This window comes from Mchenga conophoros, linkage group LG12 (genome assembly GCF_057382185.1).
Source record: "Mchenga conophoros isolate Kocher_MC1m ecotype Shallow Benthic linkage group LG12, M_conophoros_male_GT1.1, whole genome shotgun sequence".
In the NCBI taxonomy this organism is placed as follows: Eukaryota; Metazoa; Chordata; class Actinopteri; order Cichliformes; family Cichlidae; genus Mchenga; species Mchenga conophoros.
In genome coordinates, this window is record NC_140537.1 from 28238069 (window position 1) to 28263319 (window position 25251).

The following is a 25251-nucleotide window of genomic DNA, read 5'->3' on the forward strand; positions in this document are numbered from 1 at the left end:
CTGATTTTATTAATTCTTTTTCTCCTGTTTCTACTGTAATTCATTCTCATCATTGTATACGTTTATCTTACACATCCTGCATTTATGGCCTCCACACAGATTCACACTCATTTTCAATCACAGTGGATATTTGATTTCTTTCTCAGGGCAACAAAGAAACAAACAAAAAACAAAAACAAACCTAAAACAAACATTGACAGCCAAATGCTGTTTTTCCTGACAGAAACTAAACTTTGCACCTTTATCACAAAAACAGATTATTCAAGTTGGTAATTATACATGAATATAGTTCAAAGGAAATGAACTGAAGTACTGTATACTACACATTTCATCTGCTTTTAGCACTAGGGGGCGCTGTTTATCAAACACGCGTACACACTTCACCGACGAGAACGCCCCCTCCTCCCCCCCTCCCAGCCCCTTCGAGTGCGCACAATAGGGCTTTATGAGGAGCGGCATCATAACGCTGTCTTCCTCTTCTTCTCCCTTTCTGCTGCTCTGCAACGAGCAATAAACAATAAAAAAAAATTGTTTCTTGAGAGTAGCTTGATTGTGTTGCCAACTTGCAGCTTGTAGGCGGTTAAACGAACTGAGTATGTTTAATGAAAAACATTTCCAAAGAATTAGCGCAAGTTTATGTCTCACTCTACTGCCCCCCTAACCCCAGCCCCCCACACAACTTTTTACTTAAATATTTCTCGAGGGCAAACATGTTTGAATCTTTTCATGGTTATAAAGCAATGCATTAAAACAAGCAATTTTAGAACATGGAGCTTGAATAATTAACAAAGCTCCAAAAAGGACTCGCAACTCCTTAGAATACTTCATACAGATTTGTACATCAGATACCGCTGGATTCAAAAGCAGGACAAAGAGTTGCAGATCCAGCATTTTCTATACGTTTGTGACCGTAACTAAAGTGGAGGAAAGCTATTGTCTTTGCATTTGTGCTTTTACAGTATCCGCCATGGCTGTTTTTCTCCAGCCAGAGCCAGTGAAGAGAAAGTAATTTCATTGTTCTCCAGTCTTTCTCTCAGCGGGATGGATGCACTTAGTTCTTCGGCATGAGTGGACATTATTTTGTTGCTGCGGCTCAAAAGGACCTCGTCAAATTGCACGGTGGCTGCAGACTGAATGTTGATTTCTCTTTCGTTTAGTTTTAACGTAACATTAAAATGACCAGGCCGCTGTCCGTGGTGCTGAATTCGATTTTGTGATCGGAAGAGCTGATATGGACAAAAACCTGTTACACAATATTTACACTCACTGCAACAGAAATCGCGTAGCATGCATTTTTCATTTCAGGTGTATGCAGCTGTTTTATTGAAATGTGTCTGATTCCAGACCTTATACAGGCCCTCGTTGAGGCTTATTTTACTTTTCCACTGTAATCTTGGCAGCAGCAGAGGGCCAAAATATTTTGAAACTCATATATTTATTTATGTATCTGAAACCTCACACACAAGCTAGAGAGAGAGCGCAAGGTTGGTGCTGTAAGTCTGTAAGTACCGAACAGTAGCTTGGGGGCGGTGTCCTGCTCACTAAAAGAGGAGTTAGTGAGCGCGCACGACTCCACTTAAATTTTACGCGTCACTTGTTCGTCCAGGCGTTTACACAGAAGATACCTCGTTTTCTGCACAAGCAGGACCATGCTGCACTTGGATTTTATATAGAAAATACAAATTTCACCTTAATAACATTATTTGATTATTATTATTATTTTAAAAAAAAGGCAACAACAGCACAGAGCAGCAACAGCGTGTGTGGAGCAAGTGGTCCCAGAAAGATTTCCGTCATGGGAGCGTATGGATGGAGCTCAGCGCGTCTTGGCTTTGTCGTTTGGGGATTTTTGGCATTTTTCTGCGGAGAATTTGTTCCACAGGCTGAAGCAGGCTGCAGGGAGCGAGAGAGCCCAAACTGCTGCACCGGCCGGAACAACGAATGTTTTGAGTACTCCAGGAGGAAAACAGTGTGTTACTGCGATACCTACTGTCAGAAAACAAGAGACTGTTGCGAGGACTATCAGAGCGTTTGCCAAATATCTGGTGAGTTGTTTGCTCTGTTGAGCTCGCTGACATTTGATATCAGATAACAGCAGTTTTGTCTATTTGAAGTTTGAAAGCTCAAAGAGCGAGGAAGAAATAAGATATGTAGTGTATATATGTTTTGAATCCTATCCAATGACTGCTGCTGTTCATTGTTGTTTAGTTTTGGGGAGGGATGGCTGCCACTGAGGTGACACGTAGGGAGTGAGACATACTACACGTAGCTGTTTTTAATATGCCCAATATGGCTCTTTGTTTTAAGTGACCAGCGAGAGGTGACTACTGTCTGCCTTGTGTGGTTTTACATTTGTAGCTTCGACTCATGACCTTCACATCACAGCTTCACATTGCACAGCCTGGACATTAAGTGGTCTGAGAGACCATAACAACATTAGTTTCGTCTTAAAGCCAGAAAAATGACCTTAAATTAGAAACACTCATTTGCTTATTCCTTAAAACGTATTTGTGGGCAACCCCCCATCATCAACCAGGCTTTTGCTATATATGGACAAATGAGGGAACAGACACCATGGAAACAGACTGCCAAAGATGGTCAGAATTACAGTGGAGCTATGTCTTAGATGTGACAGACAGGAAACACTCTGACCTGTAACAAAAGCAACTCTTATAGTGAAGTATTTGGCACTACTCAAGTTCACAAAGAGATTTCTCTGGCATAAATACCCTGAGAATGTGACCCTCTTAAGCACACTTGAGGGGTCAGTCCTAAAGGGAAAAGAGCTTTTAAACTGTGGAGCAATCCCACTATTATATACAAGCTGGTTTGAGTATTTTATCTGTTCTGTGATGTGAATAGGCTGCCCCATCCAGACTTCAATCACTAACTTAAAACTGTGTACACAACTAACACAAGGACAGTTGTAATACACTTCATTAGACCTCACTGTTTACTATAAAGAGCCCATAAACACCTGCTAATCAATTTTAGCTGTAATACTGCCGTTATCAGAGCTACACTAGTTTTTGTACAGGTTAAAGCTCAGCTAAGGAGCATATGGTAATACAAGGGATCTAAAATGGAATAAGGATCCAGCATTTCATCTTTGCTGTATTGTTAGGCTTTAGAAAAGCTAGGCCATGACAGGAGACTTCACTCAATGTCTTTAAAACAGATCAGGCTGGTGGCATAAAGTAGCATGAAGGATGAAGAGGATTATTCAGGAATGAAGACATATTAGTAAACAAGTAGAGAGAAGAATTTTGAATGCATTGCGAAACCAAAGGTCAGTATTAACTCCCCTTTTCAGCCACCTGCGTATGCTGGTTCTAGTTACGTGGGAGGGGCTTAGAAAAGAGAGGACTGCTTATTTCCAAACATTGGGAGGTTTTTTTCTTCTACTTTAAAAAAAATTCTCCTTTTTTGATTTACCCTATTGCATCTTTAGTCCTTTTGCATCATTAGGTTTAAGCCATTTTTGCATTTTCAGGATTCTTTACTTTAAATTAAACAATTGAGTTTCTGTAAATTTAGGCTGAATTAGACTTGAGTTTGTTTGTCTTTAAATATGCTCAAGTGAAGCAATTCATCTCAGTAAGTGCCATGTCTGCTTTTATTTTGTTTACAGTACTGTTGTAGTGATGTGGTCCTTTACTGCAGTGTGGTGGAAATGTTGGACTGAAATTGAAATGGGGGTAGATAAGCTAAAGTATTCTTAAACATCAGTATATTACTTTAAATTGCACATGAAAGAGTTAAGATTAACATACACATGAGTTTTTCTTTTGGCTTTGCTCTCAATGCCAAGCTGTTTTTATTGTTATGGAAACATTAGAAAGTGGATTTTTTTTTAACTAAATAAATAAACTCTACAGTGTTTGTAAAACCAGAGATGTGACTTTTTGAAAGCAAGGGAGGAAGCAACACTTTGTGAACAGACCCAGATTTCTTTTTAATTTAACAATCAGCTAGATTGCCATTCAGAAACATCATTTTGCCATTCACAAACCAGATCCATGTGTCTGACAAGCTGAATGTTAACAGGAAATGAGCTCAGGTTAGTGTGGAGCCATCATTGTAACAGCCTCTTATCTCAGCTCTTATCACAGCTCACAGCTGCCCTGTGCAGTTTTTTTTAAATTTTTATTTCACAGTCTGAACATAAGAACGAACCCACATGGATCAATAAACATTTTGTATGCAATCTGAAAATCTTTACAGTAAAAACACAGCATTTATCGTCAGGCTTGGCTCTGCTCCATCCTAGCCCCCTGATATGTCCTCACCCACTTAACACTCAGAGTTGATCCTGAAGCTCTGCAACACATCAAGCAGTTTGTGTGTGACACTATTGGAGGCTGTAATTACCTCCTGTTTGCTGGAGCTCAACACAGTGCTTTGAGTGGGTGACATCAGAGCAGACACAGAAAAAAACATGGATATAAACACTCAGAGATGTTGTTAAAATGAAGGATTTGACAGGAGTGTGAACTGTGTGTAAACACAGAAGGACACTGTACAAGTTAAAGTAATGATTGAGCAAAATCAACTTGTTATAACATATAGCAAGCTGACATGATTTTTCTATTTTATGAACTTCATGTTTTGGTCATCAGTCTGGCTTATATAACTTCAGTAGTTGCAGGCTATTAATTTCCAAATGTACACCTCACAGCAAAAACTACTTGTAGGCATCTTTTGGCTGGTTTAGCAGGTCGAGCTGTTGGCCACCATTTTTTTTATTATTCTAGCCACAAACAAAAGTAAAAGTTTAAACCTCTCACTAATTAATGTTTATCTGAAAGGAAAACATCTCACAGTAAGATTAAGAACCAAGGAACAATGAGCTTTTGCTTCTGGCATCAGCACCTCAGAAAATTTGCTTATATTTTATAGAGACGTGCCAAATCTTTATTTGAAATCTTTGAAAGGTTTTTGCATTGGCAAAGATTGTGACCAGGAGGAAATGAGTTTTTAAAGACATACTTTGTATTGGTCAAAATCAGCACACCTTTTAAGTTGGTTTTGTCAGATTTCTCTGTTTATTCCATTCATGTATGAAATTAAACTGGATAATGCCCCCAAACAACTGCCAAATAAGGTCTCAGAGGCATTAAAGGATGGTTGAAGCGTGGTAACACTTGCTTCCAGAAGGACTTTGATGTTGTCTCCTGTTATAGAAGTGATTTTCATACACCAGTTTCAATCTTAACTCTATGGTTCCCATTACGATAAGCTCCCATTCCTCTTCATTGACTCTAGAGATCATTTGGGGCAGTATGAAGCAAGAAGGGGCAGCTTCTCTCTTCTACTGCAGCCTCTGGTGGTTCTCACCCTAACAGGAAAATACATTAAAGCCTCTGCATTTGGTACATGAGACTTTTGCTCATCATTCATCTCTCTCTCTCCTCTCTGTTTCTCTTTATTTTCTCTAGGGCACTGTGCAGTATGTTGTCATGCCACAATGTTTCCCTCTTTCCACCTAAGTTCACTCCCTCTTTTTCTTCCTTGCATCCCACATGTTCTCTGTTCTGCTAGTAGGGAATGTCTTTACATAATGAAGACTAAACAGGCCAGCTGTTGGATTTTTTTTTTTTTGGGACAAATATGTTAAACACCTCTTGGCACTCACATGCTACATTTTGCAAATCTGATGTGCAGCATCTGGTTTCTTCTTGACAGGAAAACACTGCTGAGCTTGAAGGGCATTAACAGTTTTCACTCACTTACTGTACGCACAAATGAAGGTGCATATGCATATCACTAAATCGAAGGGGGCTTGCAAAGGGAAACTCCTGCCTTGGCTGTCTGTAGTGTTTGATTGCTGTGTTTGACTCTGTCCACCTATCATCAGGTAAAGGTCAAGGTAATTTCAGTACATTATTCCCTTTTTCTAGACTTCTTTCCTCTGCAGCTTCAAGGTTTTTGTCAGACTAATGGTGTTGGTGAGCAAATAGTGAGCATTTTCACACAGAGAACCTTTTTGTTTGACGAAAAATACAAAGATAATCTTTATTTTTTGTCAGCACTTCCATTTTTTTTAGTGTATGTCAAATCCGAAGCTCAGTTGAAGCAACTACACGAGTAATCTACTCAACTTTGTTAATGCTTCCATTCCTGAAAGGAAAAATGTAATCGTGTTTCACAGACAGACAAAGATCGCCTTATCTGTGAAGCCTCTAACTGTAATTCTTCTTTTTCTTTCTTGTTATAGTTTTTCTTCTTCACTTACCTTTTTTTTCACACACTATGTGTTTATACAAGTTCCTGCATTTAAGCATTAGATATTATTAATCTCTGGCTCTTTTCCACAGCATGTCTTTGTCCTGTCTTTCTCCCCTCAACCCCAGCCATTTGCAGCAGATGGCCGCCCTTCCTGCTTGTATATAGGAAACATTCACCTGCTATTAGGGCTCAGTCCAGTCTTCTCAACTCCTATTAACAGGCTTGAGGTTCCTGTTTTGGTGAAGATTATAAGGCTTGTCTGATGGGACCAAGGCCCAGACAGGGAAGGGAGGGTGACCGTGGAGGCTTTGAGGTGCAGTGGTCCTCCAGAGCAGCTGGACATCTGGGTCTCATCAGAGAAGAGATGGGGCTGGAAGGAAAGGGAGGGGGTGGGTGAGTGAGTGAAGCTCAGAACCAAAAAAAGGAGACAGATGGGGGGAAGAACAAGGGAGAGTGGGGGACAACGTAATCAAAGGAGTGGAAGATAAAGCAAATTGGGCAGGCAGGTCTGAGACCCTAAAATGGAGGTAGAATTCAAGGAGAATAAAAGGAAAGGCAAAGGAATGCCATCCCAAAAGGCTATTATCCCACGGAAACAAGAGTGACTGGAGTTTGGCAGAAGTTGAGAGATAAAAGTGCTTATGTTGGATCATTGGTCATTGGTTCTGTTTAGTTTAATGCTGTCTGAGGCTTTGCCTGCTGCCTGAAAAATTAGTCATAGACAAGCAAAGTCCTTTCACTTTAAACTTTGACAGCAACCAGATTTGTACTGTGGTGCTGCTGGTTCACTGAAACGGACGACTTCCCTGTTTTCCATATTAATGACACTTACGGTAAACTGGTGAAAATAATCTTGATGAAAACAGAAAATAGAGAAATATCATTAGTTAAATTACAAAAATAGATTTAACCTGGACAGAATAATGCAGTTAAATTGCTCTCCAAAAATAAGAAAACGCACATCTAAAATCTATCTCAGAAACTCTGTTAAAAATATCAGCTTTTCCAAAAGACAAAAGCTGAACATGCTGGGAACAAGTGCCATTTGTTTCCTGTATTGGGGTCAGAGGTCAGAGGTGGTGGCAAGCTTTCGAACTGAAGACTTTCTCATTAACAATGCAAACAGGGGACAAGAGTGACTATGTGGGTTAGGCTGTCAGACTGTCAGCAGGGTTGACATGTGGGTGGTGGAATTGTTGCACTGGTTGTGCCAGAAGCAGACTGAGGGACCACCACAGCTTGGTAATTGCCTTCTGACCTCTGGCAAATCAGCCCAAATGGCTGAGACTCCCAGACAGGGCCTTAGTCCTGCTTATGTGTATGTCGGTGTCGATCACAGGGATAATAGCTGTTTCTCCTCCGGGTGTGGGAACTAGCCAACCCTATTGATTTCACTGCACGCTCTGCTATGAAGCAAATACCTCAACTGGACTCCTTGCTTGTGTTTTTCCCACCATGAGAAAGGAAAACAGCGGCATGAAAGCTGCCCGTGAACGTCAGAGGATGTAGCAGCGGGAAGGAAAGGCAAGAAGACAGGAGCAAGGATAAGAAGAGGTGGAGGAGGCAAGGGTAGGAAGCTGATAGGGTTGTAGTGTCTAATGCCATCCCACCCTGAGTAATCTTTCAAGAAAGTGCATGTATCTCATCACGTTTACAGAGGCAAATGAGCATGCCTGTGTATTTTAGGGAAAGGATAGAAGAGGTTTAAGTGGGATGATTTATCAGACAGAAATTGTTTGCTGTGTGTGGTGATCTGGGAAAGGCGAGTGTCAGGTGGGCAGCACTAATGTGCAGGAATGCAGAGATTCCACTGTGGCTTTGTGGATCGGCTGTGTCACTGAGGCAGCTGCCCCCCCCCTCCTCTCCGAACCCCCAACAGGACCATGGGAATGAACCAAACAGGCGGCATCTTGAAAGCACTCTCTCCCTCTCTCTCTGTCTCATGTTCACACACATAATTATTCACTCACGACATTGTATAGTGGGGTGAGTGTCTATTATAAAGACAGTGTAAGGGAGATTAAATGAAGAGGGAGGATTAGATTCAGTTATGGTATATTTATCCGCCCATTCCCTGTAATTTCACCACCAACGTCTACAAGCTTCAAGCTGGGTGCACCTGCTCTTATTGTCGCAAACTTTTATTTTAAAGGATGAAAACAGAAAAAGCTCTAAACCACAAATGTCAGGCTTTCTAAAAATATTATGGTGTATACATGCTTACAGCTGTTCACTGTTGTGTTGAACTTACCTGATTTGTTTATGTGTTTGTGAAGTATGCCCTTCCTTGTAAAAACAAGACTATTAAAATGTCTGCTCCTATTTAATCTCTGTGCTGAAAAGCTCTTGATTACTGCTGGAGTTTTGGGGCTTTGATCAAGGCAGTCATCTAAGTGATACAGCTTCCTCTTTGCTTGATGTAATTAACTAAATCAGCCTACTGAACAGGAAGTATGATTACTAAAACTGCTGTGTTTATGTGGCGTGCTGAGTTCACGGGCGTCCGTGTGTGTGTTTGCGTGTAAGTGTGGGGTAGAGGGAAACCAGAGAGAACAGGATGCAAAATTAGCCTCTTATTTAAATGGTCCCCCCACATTTGACCTCAGTTGCAGACTTCCTGAGTCTGGGGTTAGGCTGATCTGAAATAAGTACATGGTAGTGACCCAGTCACTCGCCACCTACCTACCCAAGTAAATGTTCAGTGGACTGGCATCAAAGTCTATATCAGGGCATCTGTTGCAGCTACACTTTAAGCTGTATGGTACAAGACAGCAAAGATTAGGGGAAAGTTTGCAGCTCCCTCTGGACTACAGATAAATTCTTTTTCATAATTAGACCTCTTGTTTTACTATATCAGAAAGAAGGGTATCTTTCTTCTTAAACACCTCAGTCTTTTTAAATAAATGTAAATCTCACCTTGAATCCCCTAACTTTATTAAACAACCAGTAACACTGAAGAATCTATGAAGAAATATTACTTTATAATCCATTTAACTCCTGCAATCTTAAGCTAATCTATGGCTTTCTGATTCCCTAGCAGCCATTGACTGTGTGGTGGGATCATGGGGTCCCTGGTCATCATGCACATCTTCATGTGGAATTGGTAGCACGGAAAGGAGTCGCCAAGTATCTGTTCCCCCTAGAAATGGAGGTACACCCTGTCCTGATCTCAAACAACGTCGAGGATGCTTCGGAAACAACGCCATATGCAGCACCGCGAAAGGTGACAGCCTGACTTTTTCTGCATTTATGTATGTTACAGAGTTCAGTTCACTAGCACTGTTACAAATTAAACAAGCGCTTTGGTATTATCTGGGACAACTGTTAACTTTCTTTTGCTGTAAGAAACAAATCTTGAGTCTGCATGCTCCATCTGCCTGTCACTTTGCTGATGGAACAACTGAATTTCCCCACTGAGGAATAATAAAGGATATTTCTATTCTGTCTTCAGCTGTGCACTTTTCCAAGTAATTAAAAAACCTTAAGACAGGAAAACATTTTGAAAACTTACAAGGAAAGCTGAACTCACTTTACCTTAGAGCTGAGTTGCTCAGATTAAACAGTAGATGCCTTTATAAGTATGATCTTTACTGGATGCAACAGCTTATTAGACCTATTTGCCCTCTTTTTAATTCTCATCTGCCCGTGCTTATACCTGACTTCCAGAAGTCGCAAAAATCTTGCCTAATTCTTTCAAGAGGAACTTCAAGGACCCTTGGAGGAGACCACACATGCTGATGAAGGAGGAGAAGGCCAGGTAAGTCCTTTATCAAACCGCAAGATACCAGCTTTTTTTCATGTCTCTAGTGTAGGATTTGTCGGGGCAGTGGCAGGTGATTACAGATGCCCTTTTTTAAATGTTTGGTAATTTACTTGAGTTATTTTAGCCTGTGAGTCATGGTTAACGGCTTTGTCTGGCGAAATTATTACATAGAAATTACATAAAAGATTTTATTAAAATATAAAATCTTTTATGTACTTTCAGTAGCTTGAACTACATTTTAGTTGCAAGTGCTTTGGTTGTGTCTGAAATATTTTTTCAGCATTGATTATAGCTGGAACTTCTTTAAACAGTTTTTTTTGTGAATTGCAAAATAGTTGGCAGGTCAGTCAGCACTGCTGTAGAACCTTTGATTAAATATTTAATATGCATATTTGAGTTCATACCATCACCGTAATTATACAAACAGTAGCCTTTCTTTTCTTGCCAGCAAACTTTCAGATGCATCTCACTCAAGAATAAAGGCACTTATTCAACATTTTCCTTGCTTCCGCTAACTCCAAGGCTGGTGGATTTCACAACAGGTTCATACCATATTTTCCCCCAGTTTTTCCTTTATTTAAAGGTCAACTCTGAGCACCAAAAGATTAGGGAATACTGGCAAAGACTGAGGTTGCTATAGCAAGCACGTCCTCAAAATTACTTTGGGTGTGTAACATGAACTCTGTCATTGAATATTTGCATCAGGAGCTGACCTTTCCTGATAAGTCAGACGTAATCAATTTAAAAAGAAAAGCCTTCGCTGTATAAATTTGATCTTTGATCTAAGCTGATTACAAATCTTCTCATTATGTTCTCTGGGAAAAAATCTGAGCTGGCTTCCTGACAGCTTACAGCTTTTCTCAGTAATTAAAATGGACATTGGATACTTTTGTTTTGACTGAAACAAAACATCAGGGGACTGGGAGTGCATTACTCATAAATGGCATTGATTCAGCATGAATTTTACAGAGTAAGAGCAATTTCACACAGACATCTGGTATATTAATAGTGGTGTCTTTGAAATTAATTGAAGAAGTGAGGGTTAACAGCGATAACAGTGAAATGATGATCAGTTGTCTTTGGATGTATATTTAAATCTGGATATTAGTGGATATTAGAGACTGGACATTAAGACAAGGTCATTATAAAATAAGGGAGGATGGACCATAACACAAGGCTGTTATGCAGATTTAGCTTGTAAAAGCTCAGCAAAAGAAAATAATATCTGTCTGCAATTTTTAAGACAGAAATTTTAGTCAAAAAAAACAAGTATTTAACAGAAGGTTTCACTGTGGAAAAGTTAAGGAAACAAAGCAGAGACATCCCACTACAGACATGCAGACATATACTTTATGTCTTACAGGCAAACAGAGTAAGGATTTCATACATATTTACAACTTTCTGAAATATTTCTGAAATAATCTGAGGAAGAAATAAAGGGAAACTTCATGTTTTCTTTGACAAGTCACCCAAATTTGGGTAATATTTTGTCACACCTGTCTGAATCAGCTGCAAAATAAATAGCGGAATTAACCCATTTATCAGAAAAACAAGGCTTTATTTGTCCCTTTTACTGTGCAGACTGAGCTGTGATTACGATGGGATAATCCAGGCGATCAAGACACAAGTGAATCACTTGTGTTACTTATCAGCAAATTTTTACTTTGTTAAGTAATTAAAGTATTAAACTTGGGTCACCAGATACAGTCACGATAAAAGTAAAGTACACCTTTTTGAATTTTAATTTTTTAAGTATCAGGGAATAAAACAGTGTCAGATAAACAGCAATGCATGAGATATTACTCCATGTCATTATTTATTTAAAAAGCACCAAGTGAAAAGACAAAGAAGAAGAAGCAAAATGTGAAAAATAAGCACACCCAACGATTTTATAGCTTGTGAAAGCATATTTAGCAGCAATATCTTGAGAGTTGGTATGAGGCGTTTGTGCTGATTTGCTGCATTTAGATGTGCAAAACATCTCAACTCTGCAAAACTAAGCCATGCTGCCACGTTCCTTTTAGAGAGAAGAGGCTTTTCCCTGTCAATCATTACAAACCATCCATATTTCTTCAGACTTTTTCTGATTGTATTGTCACGAGTTTTAACATTTAGCATTCTAACTGAGAACTTTAAAGTCTGAGATGCAGTTTCTCTGAGCATTGCACAGTCTGATCTTGGGGTGAAGGGTTAAGCTATAAGTTTATCACACAGTGCGTCTGCATGTTGGCTTTTATTTTTGTTAAATAAACAAAGACAGAGTGTAATATGTCACATTTTATTCACCTGAGGTTGTATTTAATTAATTTTAAGACCAGCTAAGGACCAGATGATTATTATGCCTTGATATGTAAAACCTCTTAATTCAAAGAAGAGATACTTTGTTTGTACCATTAGTGTAACTTTAAACAAAGCAGGATATTTTTCAGAAACTGGAAAGCTTAAAACTGGCACATGCCCCTGTTTCTTCATCTGAACATTTTCCATCTGTGTTTTCTGTTTGAAATGCTCTGGTTTCATATGTGAGCATGAATGATGTGATTGACTGGATCATTGATGTGTTTCTGAGTCTCAAATATATTATTTGCCTTTGAGCATTATATTTTTGACTTGATAATGAATGCAGGTAAACAGAGTCTTCTACTTTGACACCTTCTTTCCCTTTCTTTACCCTTGCTTGCAGTTACTGTGTGCATCTGCAAGTGAAACAGGCTAGCGCGGCATGTAGACTCAAACTGTGGACCGCTCGACTGATGAGAGAGACTGCTGTCTGTGTGGAGTGTCAAAGTGATGCCATGGCAAAGTCAGATCGCTGTGGAGGCGATGGTGTAAGGGGCACCAGGTAAACAAGCTAACTGAAAGATAACTGAAGATATGTTCATCCATTACATTCCTAACTCAAGCTTAAGTTAAAAGGAATTTGTTACATGCCTGATGGGCTCCTCTGTTCTTTAGGACCTTCTGGTCAGCAGCTTCAGTCGCGGGCTGTCACGGTTCCTGGATTCGACAGTTTTCTTCTGAGCGCTGCCAGTGTTCTGACAACTCTTTCCTCTTTGTTTGAGGCGGCACGCTACTCTCAGCATCCTGCCAAGTGCAGGACAGCCCTGCCAGCCAAGCCAGACCCTCCAATCCAGATTACTGGATGGGTAACTCAAGGATATTAGCAGCATCCTGCCACTTTTTTTCTTTCACCTCATATTCTGTACTGTATAAACTCTTAAAGCACACATAAATTCTTGCATTTAACGTCTGATTTTACAGCCACGTAATTCTCCTCTAAAGCACAGCATCTATTTGCCTTTTTACCTCTGAGTCTTTGCTATCTACCTCCATCAATACAAGTGCATTTTCTAATGCATAATGTATAAATATAGAAATATATTATTTTGCTTTATACATTTTCTACTTATGATTGGTTTATGTAATGTATATGTGTCTATATAGCTTCAATAATTTGTATCCAACAGTGTAAACATCAGACATCTGTCATTTATCCCCAAACAGTCCTAAGTCATCAGTGGTTTTGGAGATACTAAAACTGATCATCAAAGTCATATCCAAACTAGGATCCTTCGCTCAGTATTTTGATGTTGTATCTTTTTTTATCCCAAAGGGCAAAGTTGAATATCAGGTACTGATTCTCAGGTGCTTAGATTTCAAGTCTCATTCATGTCTGCCTCTTCTGGTGGTCAGTCACAGATGTTTTCAGTAACATGACTCATAGCGGAGATCAATCACATCTGTTTAGACTTAATATTGCTGGAGAGGAAAAAGAGCCATATAAGCGAATTCACTGTGGTTCTGTCTGTCTTGTGTCCAAGACTTAAAAAATGCTTCATGATTACTCGCCCTGCTCACGGGGGAGTTTTATCAGAAGAGTATGATCCAAGATAAATATCGTGAACAGCCAACTCCTATATTTTTAATTAACCGAATCTCCTCCCAGCGCTCCCTACAGTTCCTTTACTTTTTTCAGTTCTGTTTTTGTTGTCTCTGTTGACTCTGTGTTTTCCCTCAAATAAAATACAGACTAACTACAGCTTTACCTTCTTGAGTTAAACGACACAGCATAAATTCCTGCATCTCTTTTGCTGTTGGGTTAAGAAGAAGGCAGGTGCAGTCATGTTATGGAAACCTGTTACTTTCTCTTTACATCCCCCATGTCTGTGTTTGTGTGTTTATTTATTATAAACCATGTGGTAATTTTATAAGTGCAGCACAGCATTTTCTGTACACTGTCCATTAGTGAAATAAAGAAAACTATACCGCCATATCTCCCTCTATTGTATTTCTATTGATGTGTGGATTTCACTGCATCATTGCATTCAGTTTGCAAATCCTTGCCACTGTTTTCCTTTACACACCTACAACATATCTGACTTCTCCCCTGTGCAGTAACTACTAGCATCAGCATGACACTGATAAGTATATTCCTGAGTTTACAAGCAGCATTTCACACCATTTCAACGCAAACATGTCCATTAACATATTTTCTGGCATTCTTGGCATTTTTGCGTGGGCTGTAAACGGGATGACGACAAACAAAATGACAACTAATGTGTATAATCATGTTTTGTTGTTACACTCTACTGAAATTTGGGGTATGTTCTTGTCATGTAAATTCTGGGAATTTTGTGTATATGTATATATACTATGTGTAATTATGTGTAGACGAAACATGACAGATGTGGCAGCTTACGTCATATGTAAAAGTATCTTCATACTGGTATTTGGTTTGGTTTTGCAGATTGCATATTCTGATAGCCAGTTTGCCTCCTCATTTAGGTGATATATAGACTAGTTAAGTGTATATGGAGAAAGGGATGTTTGAACCTTGAGACTCGCCCTATGACAGCTGGGATGGATGAACCTTGAGATTCACTCTGAAAGGCTGCAACTCTTCATGTTTACAAAGCTTGTGCTTTTTGTCACTCTTGGCAGTTTTTAATTTTTTTCCAACCATATGTCACATAAATAATACCAATTAAACCACATTATCAGAGGCTTCTTTGTTCCCCATAATTCTAACTTTATTTGTAACCATTTCCTCTGTGTGGAGTTTGCTTGGTCTCCCTTTGCTTGCATGGATTTTGTCCAGTTACTCTGACTTCCTCCTAGTCCCCAGACATGCATGTTAGGTCCTGTGATAGACCTGTTATGCTGTAGAAGCTCAGATAGGCTCCAGCCTCCACCTAAGCATGAATTAGCACTGTTACAAGGGTGAATGCTCATAACATGACCAATATTATGAGTGCCATCATATGTACAGGTAAATCTTTATGTACAAAAGCTCAGGCTGGTTTGGCTCTCAATGATGTGAAACAACCAGACTCCAACACATCGATTCCTTAAAAAAACTAGTGCATGGCTACTTCATGTCAGAAGTACTTGAACTTCACCTCCTCCATCAATCTCTCCAGCCTTCCTCCCCCTTTCTCTGCTCTCCTCCCTGATTCCTCATCCTAGCTCACTACTAAACTCCCCTTCGTCAGCACAACTCTTTATTTTCTCGTACTACAACAGCGGCAGTGCTGTCTGCCTGACCAGTGCATCCCCTGTGCTGCTCTGCCACTGCTGCTAACCTGCTTTGCAAAGGGCAGGAAGGCCCATCTCTGGCCCGGTGCCTGATGGGCTCCGACAGCAGTGTGTTCTGGGATTACAGCCACTGAAAAGGGGGGCATTCCAGCACTGGTGGCTTTTGTCACAGCATGGCCACTGTTTACTTTTGACAAGACAGCTGTTCAAAGCCCTCCTGGCCCCAGCGTAGGGTGTAAAGGGAAAGAACCCAAAGGTGACTTCCGTTTACTGGTGGCATCGCTGGACTTGGCCTGAGGCCCCTTCTTCTGCTACTGCACGACCATCTTAACTTCACATTTGACATTGCCCTGATGATAATAAAACTTTGTTTCAACATTTCATCCTGCACATGCAAAAATATTTATTCCATTTAATTGCAAAGTTTCATAGTGTTTTCCTTGCCTTGTTTCTTGATTTCTTCCCCATGTCTTGTGCTAATGATGCCACATTTACCCAGCACTTCCATTTGCTTTGTTTACTGGTTTGTATGTGTGCACTACATGTGCGCAGAGTGTCAGCTTGGGGCCCTTGGGTAGCTGGTACCTCTGTTTCTTTGTATATAGCCTGCATGTGGTTTCAGGATGCATGTACTGTAATTAGTAGTTATCCTAATAAATGCTTGGTGCCTCTGTAGGAGCAGCTGGTCTAACACAGAGGAATGATAATGAATAGACGGCTGAGCACGACACAAGTGGTACACAGCCATACAACAAACTCTCACACATCCTCAAATGACAAAATTAGGAAAACGGAAACAAATAACTATATTTGTGAATTGTATGTAAATTCCTAACAAAATCCTTTCTTTGATCTGAAAAACAAAAAAACAAACCAAATCTCTCTCTTGCTATCAGCCCATGCAAAAGTAAGACACATACTACCCAAAAATCTAGAGAAATTAATTCCTGGGAATGTGGCGCCCCTCTGTGGTGCTTTGGGCTTCCTGCTTCACTTGTAACAAACAATGTACAGGACATCTCAGACTTGTTCTATACGCTTTATTGGCTATGCAGACTTGATTACAACAAATGATAAACATGGCAAAAATAAGACATTATAACCATAAAACCATATTTTTAATCATCTTAGTAGAATAGCGTTGTGTTTTACTTTAAAAAAGTGGTTCTTTTAGTCAGAAATGGAAGATACAACAATAAGTAGTATAAGGGCTATATTCCTTCTGTGACAGTTTTTATATTAACATGAGCTTGTTCACATTATTTGTCCAATAATGCAGCATTCAATGAATAACCATAAATACACAGGATTTATATAAGGCTAATCAAATCCTTCAAAAACAAGAATAAACTTCAAAAACAAATTTCAGAAATGTCAGAGGGAAGCTTCACATGGTGAGCGGTGCCAGTGGTGACATGGACTTGGCACAGCTTCAAAAGCTAGTCTACTGTACATACAAATTACACATAAGGCAAATGTGACTTGAGCTAGGCTAGCTGCTTGCTTGTATTTTTATTTTTATTTTTAATATAATTGTGGCGTGGCAGGCCTAGGAATCACAGTTACACTGACATATGAATGTCACACAAAAAAATGATCCAGTTACTCTCCTTTAAGTGAATATTTAATCATTAAAATTAATTTCCTCATTTGTAACAGAATTTGTTTGTTCAGCACGAATGATGAGCAAACCAACAGCCAATTAAACACCTAAGGTGATCAATAAAAACAGAATGGAATCAATGAAAGTTCAACTACATACATTCAGATAGAGTTTGAGAGAAACTTAACAGAGAAAATAAACAACTCCAGTGCAGAAAGAGACAGACAGTGACATCCAAAACAAGCAGTGAATAGTCTTTCCTTTAAAAGAAGGAGGTGGAGAAAAAAAATGAAGGCCCAGGTGAGAGGATGATCTGCGGTCAGTTTTGGTTTCCTTGAGTTGAATCCAAGTGTTTATTACAGTTTTTTCATCTGTTGGTTTGTGTTGTGGATCTTTGTATCCATTTTGTCCACTTTATTTAGCAGAGCATCAATGGAGTCGTCCTGAGCATCAATTTCAGACTGCAGACCAAGCCCAAGATTCTTCAGTCTACCCAAGCCTACACACATCTCATCTAAGACATTCACAAAAGACATCAGTTCAATTACAGCAGACAAACTTTATATAAAAAACGTGGTATGTAACTAAATAAGTGCAGAATTTCCCTACCCAAATTTTTGTCAAGAGTGTTGTGAGCCTCCTTCAGGTATCTGTTCTTAGGGTATCCATTCTGTTGAGATGAGCCATCATCTATTGATGCAGTAGCTCCAAATCCTAAAACAATGAAGTAAGAAATAGTGAGAGCCAGTAAGTGGTGGGAAGATACCGTAATGCTGAGGTTCTTGTTCCAGCACTTACCTCCTGTATCCAGTTTTCTTAGGTTGGGGTGGCTAGCTTGGTACTTATCTTCATTTTCTCTGCTGCTGGACAAGGCAGTCTGTAATCTGAGAAAGTCAGATAAGAATTGTTCAAACATTTTGGGAGAGACGGTCAATAACAAGTTGTACGCATGAAAGTAAAAAATAAAAATGAATTACCTGAACTTCTAAAAGAAGTGAACATTACTTTAACACAAATTCAGAGTAACTGTTTTCATGCTTTGTTGTAAAATATGATAACTTGTCCCTACACATAACAGCATATCAATCTTTAATATATTGAAAGTCCTCTAAATCACAGAACTCCTTGATTTGTTTAGGAGTTCAAACATAGAGAAATGAAACTGGATGATGCTACCACACCTCACTGACACAGAGAATAAAAACAAACTTACCCTTCACTGGCCTTGTAGGCCTTTGGCTGCTCAGGTGGTGGCTTTGTCTCTGGCGTTCCCTTAAAATAATTGACAAGACCGCCCCACACACTCTTAATACTGTTAATGTGCCTTTGACTGGTCTTCAGGTCTTGATCCATGTTATCCAGCATCTTGTCTGCCCTCTTTATAGCCTCACCCTGTCGCATCAGCTCCTGCAGACAAGAAGAGACTAATTCAGGATGAGGTATGGGAAGACGGGGCCTTTAAAAATAACTCTTTGTTGACTATGACCTTTTCACAGACAGTGTCAATTCTTTGTATAGTAGTGTGAACCTTATTCATTTAAGATACCTCTGCAGTTTCCACACCCATCTTCTCCGATTCATAGATGAGGCCAAGTGAGCGGTAACTGCTATCCACAGCAGACTGCGCTGTACGCATCACTTCCTGCTGGAGGCATCTCTGCCTCCTCTCTGCTTCACTCAACCCACTGTCACTTGGCTCGTCATCAAACCCCCTACTTTTAGGCTTGAAATCCTCCTCATCATCATCATCTGCAAACGGGTTGTGGGATTTAGGGTAGGCCATCTGTGGAGCAGAAACAAATGTTTTGGTAATTTTAGCTAAAGGACTATAAGCATCAAGTTACATGCAGTTTAAGAATGAGCTTTTCTTCACAACAAGGAGTTTTTGTTACCTGTAAATAATGGATTTTACATTGCTTAAAACTGGAACAACTTCTTGGAACACAATCAAACTATAAACAGGTTAATAAAAGATAATATATTTGGTTCCAGTCTTGATGATCTTTGGCTTTTTTCAGCTGCTCCCTTTAGGGGTTCCCTAAACAGATTATCTGCCACAATCTGACCCTCTCCCTGGCATCCTCTTCTGCCACACCAACCCTCTGCATGTCCTCCTTCGCTGTATCTATGAATCTTCTCTATGGTCTTCTTGTTTTTCCTCTTGCCTGGCAGCTTCATCTTTAACATGCTTTGTCCAATGAATCTAATATCCCTCCTCTGCACATATATCAAAACCATCTCAACTACACCTCTTAAACATTGTCTCCCAAAACTTGATAATCTTTTAAGTTCACTTATTCACTGATTAAATCCTTCAAACAGTCTGAGTGTTATTTATCTTGACTTCAACTAAATTCGCAAAAGCAACAGTTGTCTCAAGGTGCTTTGGATTGCAAGGTAAAGCCTATAATAGTAGAGAGATAACCCAAAGGAGATCCCCTCCCCTCCCCTGCCCTCAATTTTTACTGGAAGAGACCTCCGGCAGAACCAGGCTCAGTTAAGGACAGGCATCTGCAGATCAGCTGCACACACATCTAGCCATTCCATCTATTTTCTTCTGGTTATCCAATTCAGGGTCATACGGTGGACTGGAACCCATCTCAGGAGTCATAGGGAGAAATGCAGAGCTAACACATAGGAGACTCTTTGGCACAACATGTTGAATTCCATGAACTGAATAGGCGGAGGAAAATGGATAGATCGATAGATAGATCGCACCTCGTCGGGAAGAAACGTTATTTATTATATTTTGGGATCGGATAGCTGAATAATTAAACGATGCGTAACATAATACATCTGCTATTTAGATAATAATTAGTTTTATTAAAACAGTACGTTTTTGTTGATAAAAGAAGGTTAATTGTTCATTTCGAAACTTGTCTGAACTCGTGCGATTACGAAAGCTCCAGCGTGTTAGCTTCGGCTAACTTCAACGTTGTCCAACAAGTAATTCGAGCAAGAGTTAGGTTTGTCAACGTATTTCACATTAATCATCTGCAACAATACCTGCTGTGTTATATTAAGAGGAGAAAAATAAAACAGTATTGCAAGTCAAGAAATGTTTGATGTATCGCCGGGGTGTTGGTCTGCTAGTCAACCGTTAGCTTAACTGCCAGTCAACTAAACGACCACATCCGCAAGAGTCACCACAGGCAGTTTTCTCTTATTGAACAAATGCTGTCTAAAAGTGTAAAATAATAAAAAAAAGACACAGTAACGATTAACTTAACAGACAAACCTTTGACCACAGGAGCCGCGGCAGACGATGTTGTTGCTCTATCAGCTGACTGAACTCTTCCTATCACGTTTGATGACGTTGCACACACACTTTCGCGACAGCTGATCTTGCGTAAAGGAAACGCACACCAGGGCGATATTGGGGTTACTCACTGATAAAAACCCACGCAGGTTGTAATGTAAATAATAAAACTACAATCCATACATTTGCTTAATTTGATCTATTTCAAGCCCTTTGTGAGTGAGTTGCTGCGGTAACGAAGAGCCCCTGTTAGAAATGTCCCTGCTGAGTTGCCGTACTGCGGCTCTCCCAGGCAGCCCCGCTCGCTTGTTTCCTCTCAGCGATGAATTGCGCTGGTTTAATGTAGGGGTAAACATGTCCGTAATGGGAGGTGGTACGAGGGGGTTTTATTTTAACACAGTCCTGTCGCTGGCCCGCTCTTTAGCCGCTCACCGCCCCGCACCGGTCGAAAAGGTGAGAAAACAAGCGTGAGCTCCAAAACACGCAATAATTAACCATGTTAGTAATTAGAAGCAGTGGCAGGGTTGTTCAGGGTGTAGCTGCGCTTCCGCACAGGCGGTGGCTTATTTTGATCAACGACATGACAACCAAGCTAACATTTAACAGTTATGCTCGTATGCTTGTGTGCGAGTCTCCGTGGTTAGAAATCTCTAAAACGCGAGCAGTGGTCTCCAAAACACTGAATCAGAAAAGTGGGCAGTGCAGAGGAAGGTGGCGTCGCTGTGTGGTGCCTGTTACTGCATCGGACGGACAGAGCGGTCAAGCTTGATCGGCACTGCAGTCAAACAGGTTTACAGAGAAATCTTTGAGACAGGAGTTCATTCACAGGCTGCTCTGTTTGTCTTTACTGCTACCAAAATCCGCCTACATGTGTTATATAGTTGGAAACCTGTTGCAGATTGATAGTTGGGTCTTACCAATATAGGAAAGGTTTTTAATTTTGAAAAACAAAAAAACAATGGGTAAATTTTGTAAATGAAAGTAAAGGGTTAGAAGGGAACAAATGAAGCCATTATCAAAAAGCTGTCACCAAGAGTTGTAACTTTATCATGGGTTATGTTATGTAATGCCCAGTTCCACTGTGTGTTTGAGCTGTAGGGAGGAAACTGCCTGGCACTTTATCAGATATCATAAATGCTTGTATCTTGCTTGCTTGCTGGGTTATACAGTGTGCATAGAAGTGTACAGATTCCAGATGTCTTCCGGTAGATGATCAGGTGACCCTGAGCCATCCCTTAGTTGCAATAGGGTAAGGTGATGGAGGCTTCTCGTGATGCACTGTTTCTTCTTCTTCTTCTTCTTCTTTTCACTTTCCCTGTGTTTATATCTCCCTTTACTTTTAACCCTTAGTTATTATTAATATCTGGCTCTCCTTCACAGTGTCTTTTGTCCTGTTTCCCACTCCCCACCCCAAGCTGTCTTGGCAGATGGCTGCCCTTCCCAGAGTCTGGTTCTTCTTGAGGTTTATTTTTGTTGAAAGGGAGTTTTTCCTTGCTACTTTTGCTTGCTCATAGGAGGGTTGTCTGATTGTTGGGGATTTCTCTCTATTAGTGTAGTAGAACTTAATTGAACAGTGTAAGACTAACAAATATTACTCTCATTGAACCACACACTCACTCTGAAACATCTGGAAGTTTGCTTCCGCCACTGAAAAAAAGTATTTTGCCATCTGTAAGTCCAAATCTTTGGTAATTATCTAAAATTTTAAATTTTTGGTATCTCAAAACTTTTCCTTAGTAAGTTATACGTATTAGAAAATAACTTGAAATTTCAAGTCATTAAGGCTAATACTTGAGAAAATAACCCCAAAATTTTGACTTATGGATGGTAACACATGCTTGTTTTTCAGTATACAAACAGGTTTTAACACTTGACATATTGTCTAATCCTGTAGTGTTATGTTTTCATATGCTGTGTGACACAAACACACTGGGCTGTCAAGTGAGATAAATCAGCTTGATGTGTGAATATTAGCAGCCTGGACTGTTACTTTAATATTTATTTTTGGCCTTTTAGGTTCAGAAGCTGCAATGTATGTGTCCAGTGGAAGTCCGTGGTGTGTTCACTCTGGATGTGCGTCGCAGAGATGCTGTTATTGCATTGGCTGTGTTTTTGGTGGAATCTGGCTTACAGGTGGGTGGATGTCAGTAAAAAGCTGAGCAGTTTTCATTTCGCTTCAAGCTGTTCTGGTAATACAGTGGATTTAAGATTTCATAGTTTAGTTCATTAGATAGTGAAGTATTGGCATTGCATATTGACACAATACTAATTTTCTATTTTCCTAACTGCTTATCAAACTCTGTTTCACAGGTATAGCAATGGTAATATTGTATTAGAACTATTAGTCCACGTTTGCTCCTGTGCTCTCCTCTGACTACATGTATCCCTGTGATAAGCTTATTCTCATAATCTGATTAATCTGGCGATTAGACATGCAGTTAGCCGTGTAAGCCTCTAACCTCATCACACTTAGACACAGTTGGGAAAGCTTCCCTTCTGTTTGACAGCATAGTGCTGGATGCCTTACTTTTATTTTTAAAGCTGTGATACACTTTCTTTGACCCAGATTTTCTTGTGTGAGATAACCTCGTTGTTTTGATCCGTCAGTGCTTGTCAGGCATGCAAAAGTGCTGATTTTATGCTGCAGAGTGCACTTGTTTGTGGTGTGTAATGATTTGTTTTACTCCTGCAGCACAAAGACATACTTGTTTCTTACTTGCTGAGCCTACTGAGAGGGCTGCCACGGGTCCAATGGATCGAGGAAAGCTCAGGAAAGAAAGGAAAGGGTAAGAAGAATCCTCTTATAGTGAAGCTTTTAGTTTTACAATAGACTCCTTTTACTTGTGGCAGTAGAATTTCTAGCAATTCTTATTAATTAATTGTACTGTGTTGAGATATATTACACTAGACAGATGGGTTAATTTATACTTGAATTGCATATTGTGAACTGCTGTTTCTGTTCAGCATAACGCTCTGTTGCTCTAATTTTGATGTTTACATTTTTGGCAAATCTGCTTATCATTATTTCTTTTCTTTTGTTCAACCTTATGAGGCATTCAATTCAACTGTGTCTGTGTAACTTTCTGCTCCTCAGAATTTCTCCCCGTAGCAGACAACTTCAGCTTCTGTCTAGTGACTCTTCTGTCAGATGTGGCTCAGAAGGATCCAGACTCAAGACAAGAGGTCTATTTAAAAAGTGGTGATAAATCGTTATATTATTCACAGGGTTGGGGTGCATTGCATTTAAGTGCTAACTCACTGTTTTTGCACTGTTTTCACTATAGATCTTGAACACTATAATGGAGGTCATGCAGGCGTTACAGGATATGTGCCAAACACCGGATAATCATGACAAAGGTATAGATAGAAATGCAACAAACATTCTGACTTTAGCTTTTAAAACAAAAAAAGAACCTTAACGCTGCTCTTTTTTGTCTGCAGTCTTCCTGTGCAAGTATATTGTTCCCAGCCTGCTTGGCATGACTCGGGCATTTGGCCGCTACAGCCACACAGATGAAGCTCTGTTATCCAAGTTGTTCCCCAAAGATTCTCCGCAGGCACGATGCGTTACAGAGGAAACAGAGGGTGTACGGCGCAGATCCTTCAATGACTTTCGTTCTATTCTGCCGTCCTCACTTCTTACAGTGTGCCAGAGTGATACTCTGCGCAGACGCACCGGGACCAACCTAGATTCATCTGCACAGGTCGGTACATGTTGCCGGATTCCAGACGTGTTTTGCTTGTTCAGGATAATTAGGGGACAATCCAGAGCAATCATAGTTTTATTTGCTTTGTTAATTCATATTATTCAGTGATAATGGTGGTATGTTTCGTTACCCATTAAAGTTGTGTAATGTGCTTTCAAACAGATCAGTACAGATCCAGGAGGCCACTCACCCTGCTCTCCTACAACTCCTAGTCCACATTACTTGGAAGGTAAAACTGAAGAAACAGAAGTTACTTTAAAAATATTTGTGTCTTAGTTTTTAGTTTAGTCTGGCAATTCAGCTCAGCTTATTATTATCAGCTGTCAACATTATGTAACAACTGGGCACTTTTTTTTAGGTTTGTTAGGGTGAACTGCAATATCCCCCATATTGTAACTTTGTAATAAGCCAGACTATAAAAACATTGTAACTGTAGTTAGCCTTTTTTTGTTTGGGTTCATGCCGAGTTTTATAGCTGCTACGTTATGCCAGATTGGCCTTTAATTGCTTTATGCCTGAAGTAGTATTTCCAATCCTGTATTACTCTATAATTTTGGAAATGCCAATTCATTCGTTGTTTGTGGTCAGATTAAGAGTTTTGTAACATTTGCTGTATTTCCACAGATTTCCTGTTAACTATGTTGCATTCCAAACTCAGGGAATGTGTTTTTTGTAAACTGTCTGGGACAGACTCAAAAAGTGTTTTATTTCAGTAATTCTACACTTATAATCTGCAGTATTACAAGCCATAATCTGTTACACAGAAAGGTTTAATTGTTGCTATGGAATGTAGATTCAGTAGAATAATGTGCAACAAAAAAACCCTTATTTTCCAAAGTGAACTAATTCTATATTATTGAAATAGTACCCACTGAGATCTAATGGAAACAGTCATATTTCATCCTACTTGTTTTTGTTAATAATTCTTCTGCTCCCACTGATTTCAGGTGCCTATTTTCCAGACAGCAACACAGTCGACCCTGACTACTATTTCTCTACAGTCAGCTCCAGTTTCTCGGTATCTCCACTCTTCCTGGGGGAAGGAGAAAATGAGGTGGAGGTGCCTGTGGATCTGCTCCGACAGCTCCTTGCCATGGTGCAGTAGCCTACTACCCGTACACCGCTTACAACCCTTTAAATCTTTTACTTTTGCTTC

The 25251-nt window shown here is 39.9% G+C and overlaps 3 protein-coding genes across 5 annotated transcripts in view; 2 read left to right on the forward strand and 1 right to left on the reverse strand.

Moving 5' to 3' along the window:
* The first annotated feature begins 1599 nt into the window (after window positions 1-1599).
* On the forward strand, window positions 1600-14255 carry LOC146562818 (somatomedin-B and thrombospondin type-1 domain-containing protein). Of its 2 annotated transcripts, none has more exons than XM_085293159.1 (5): window positions 1600-2045; window positions 9266-9451; window positions 9895-9985; window positions 12675-12833; window positions 12947-14255. In XM_085293159.1, exons 1-5 carry the CDS (start codon window positions 1796-1798, stop codon window positions 13050-13052), a joined length of 792 nt encoding a protein of 263 aa, XP_085149285.1. In that variant the 5' UTR covers window positions 1600-1795; the 3' UTR covers window positions 13053-14255. The 2 variants fall into 2 exon arrangements, with proteins under 2 accessions (XP_085149285.1, XP_085149286.1); XM_085293160.1 differs by having other exon boundaries at window positions 9269-9451.
* Window positions 14256-16549: 2294 nt separating this feature from the next.
* snap29 (synaptosome associated protein 29) lies at window positions 16550-20630 on the reverse strand. Its single transcript, XM_085295029.1, has 6 exons — window positions 20368-20630; window positions 18676-18912; window positions 18343-18536; window positions 17928-18013; window positions 17739-17843; window positions 16550-17643 (listed from the first exon to the last, which is right to left on the reverse strand). The coding sequence occupies exons 2-6, from the start codon at window positions 18910-18912 to the stop codon at window positions 17486-17488; spliced, it is 780 nt and encodes a 259-aa protein (XP_085151155.1). The 5' UTR covers window positions 20368-20630; the 3' UTR covers window positions 16550-17485.
* A 13-nt stretch (window positions 20631-20643) lies between these two features.
* pi4kab (phosphatidylinositol 4-kinase, catalytic, alpha b) overlaps window positions 20644-25251 on the forward strand; it is a 29552-nt gene continuing 24944 nt past the window's right edge. Inside the window, exons 1-8 of one of the 2 annotated variants that reach the window (XM_085295026.1) lie at window positions 20644-20841; window positions 22405-22521; window positions 23081-23174; window positions 23483-23571; window positions 23673-23745; window positions 23830-24092; window positions 24258-24324; window positions 25043-25191. In XM_085295026.1, coding sequence (XP_085151152.1) covers window positions 20644-20841; window positions 22405-22521; window positions 23081-23174; window positions 23483-23571; window positions 23673-23745; window positions 23830-24092; window positions 24258-24324; window positions 25043-25191 — 1050 coding nt within the window. The remainder of the gene's footprint in view (window positions 20842-22404; window positions 22522-23080; window positions 23175-23482; window positions 23572-23672; window positions 23746-23829; window positions 24093-24257; window positions 24325-25042; window positions 25192-25251) is intronic. The other variant, XM_085295027.1, reaches the window with a different exon arrangement.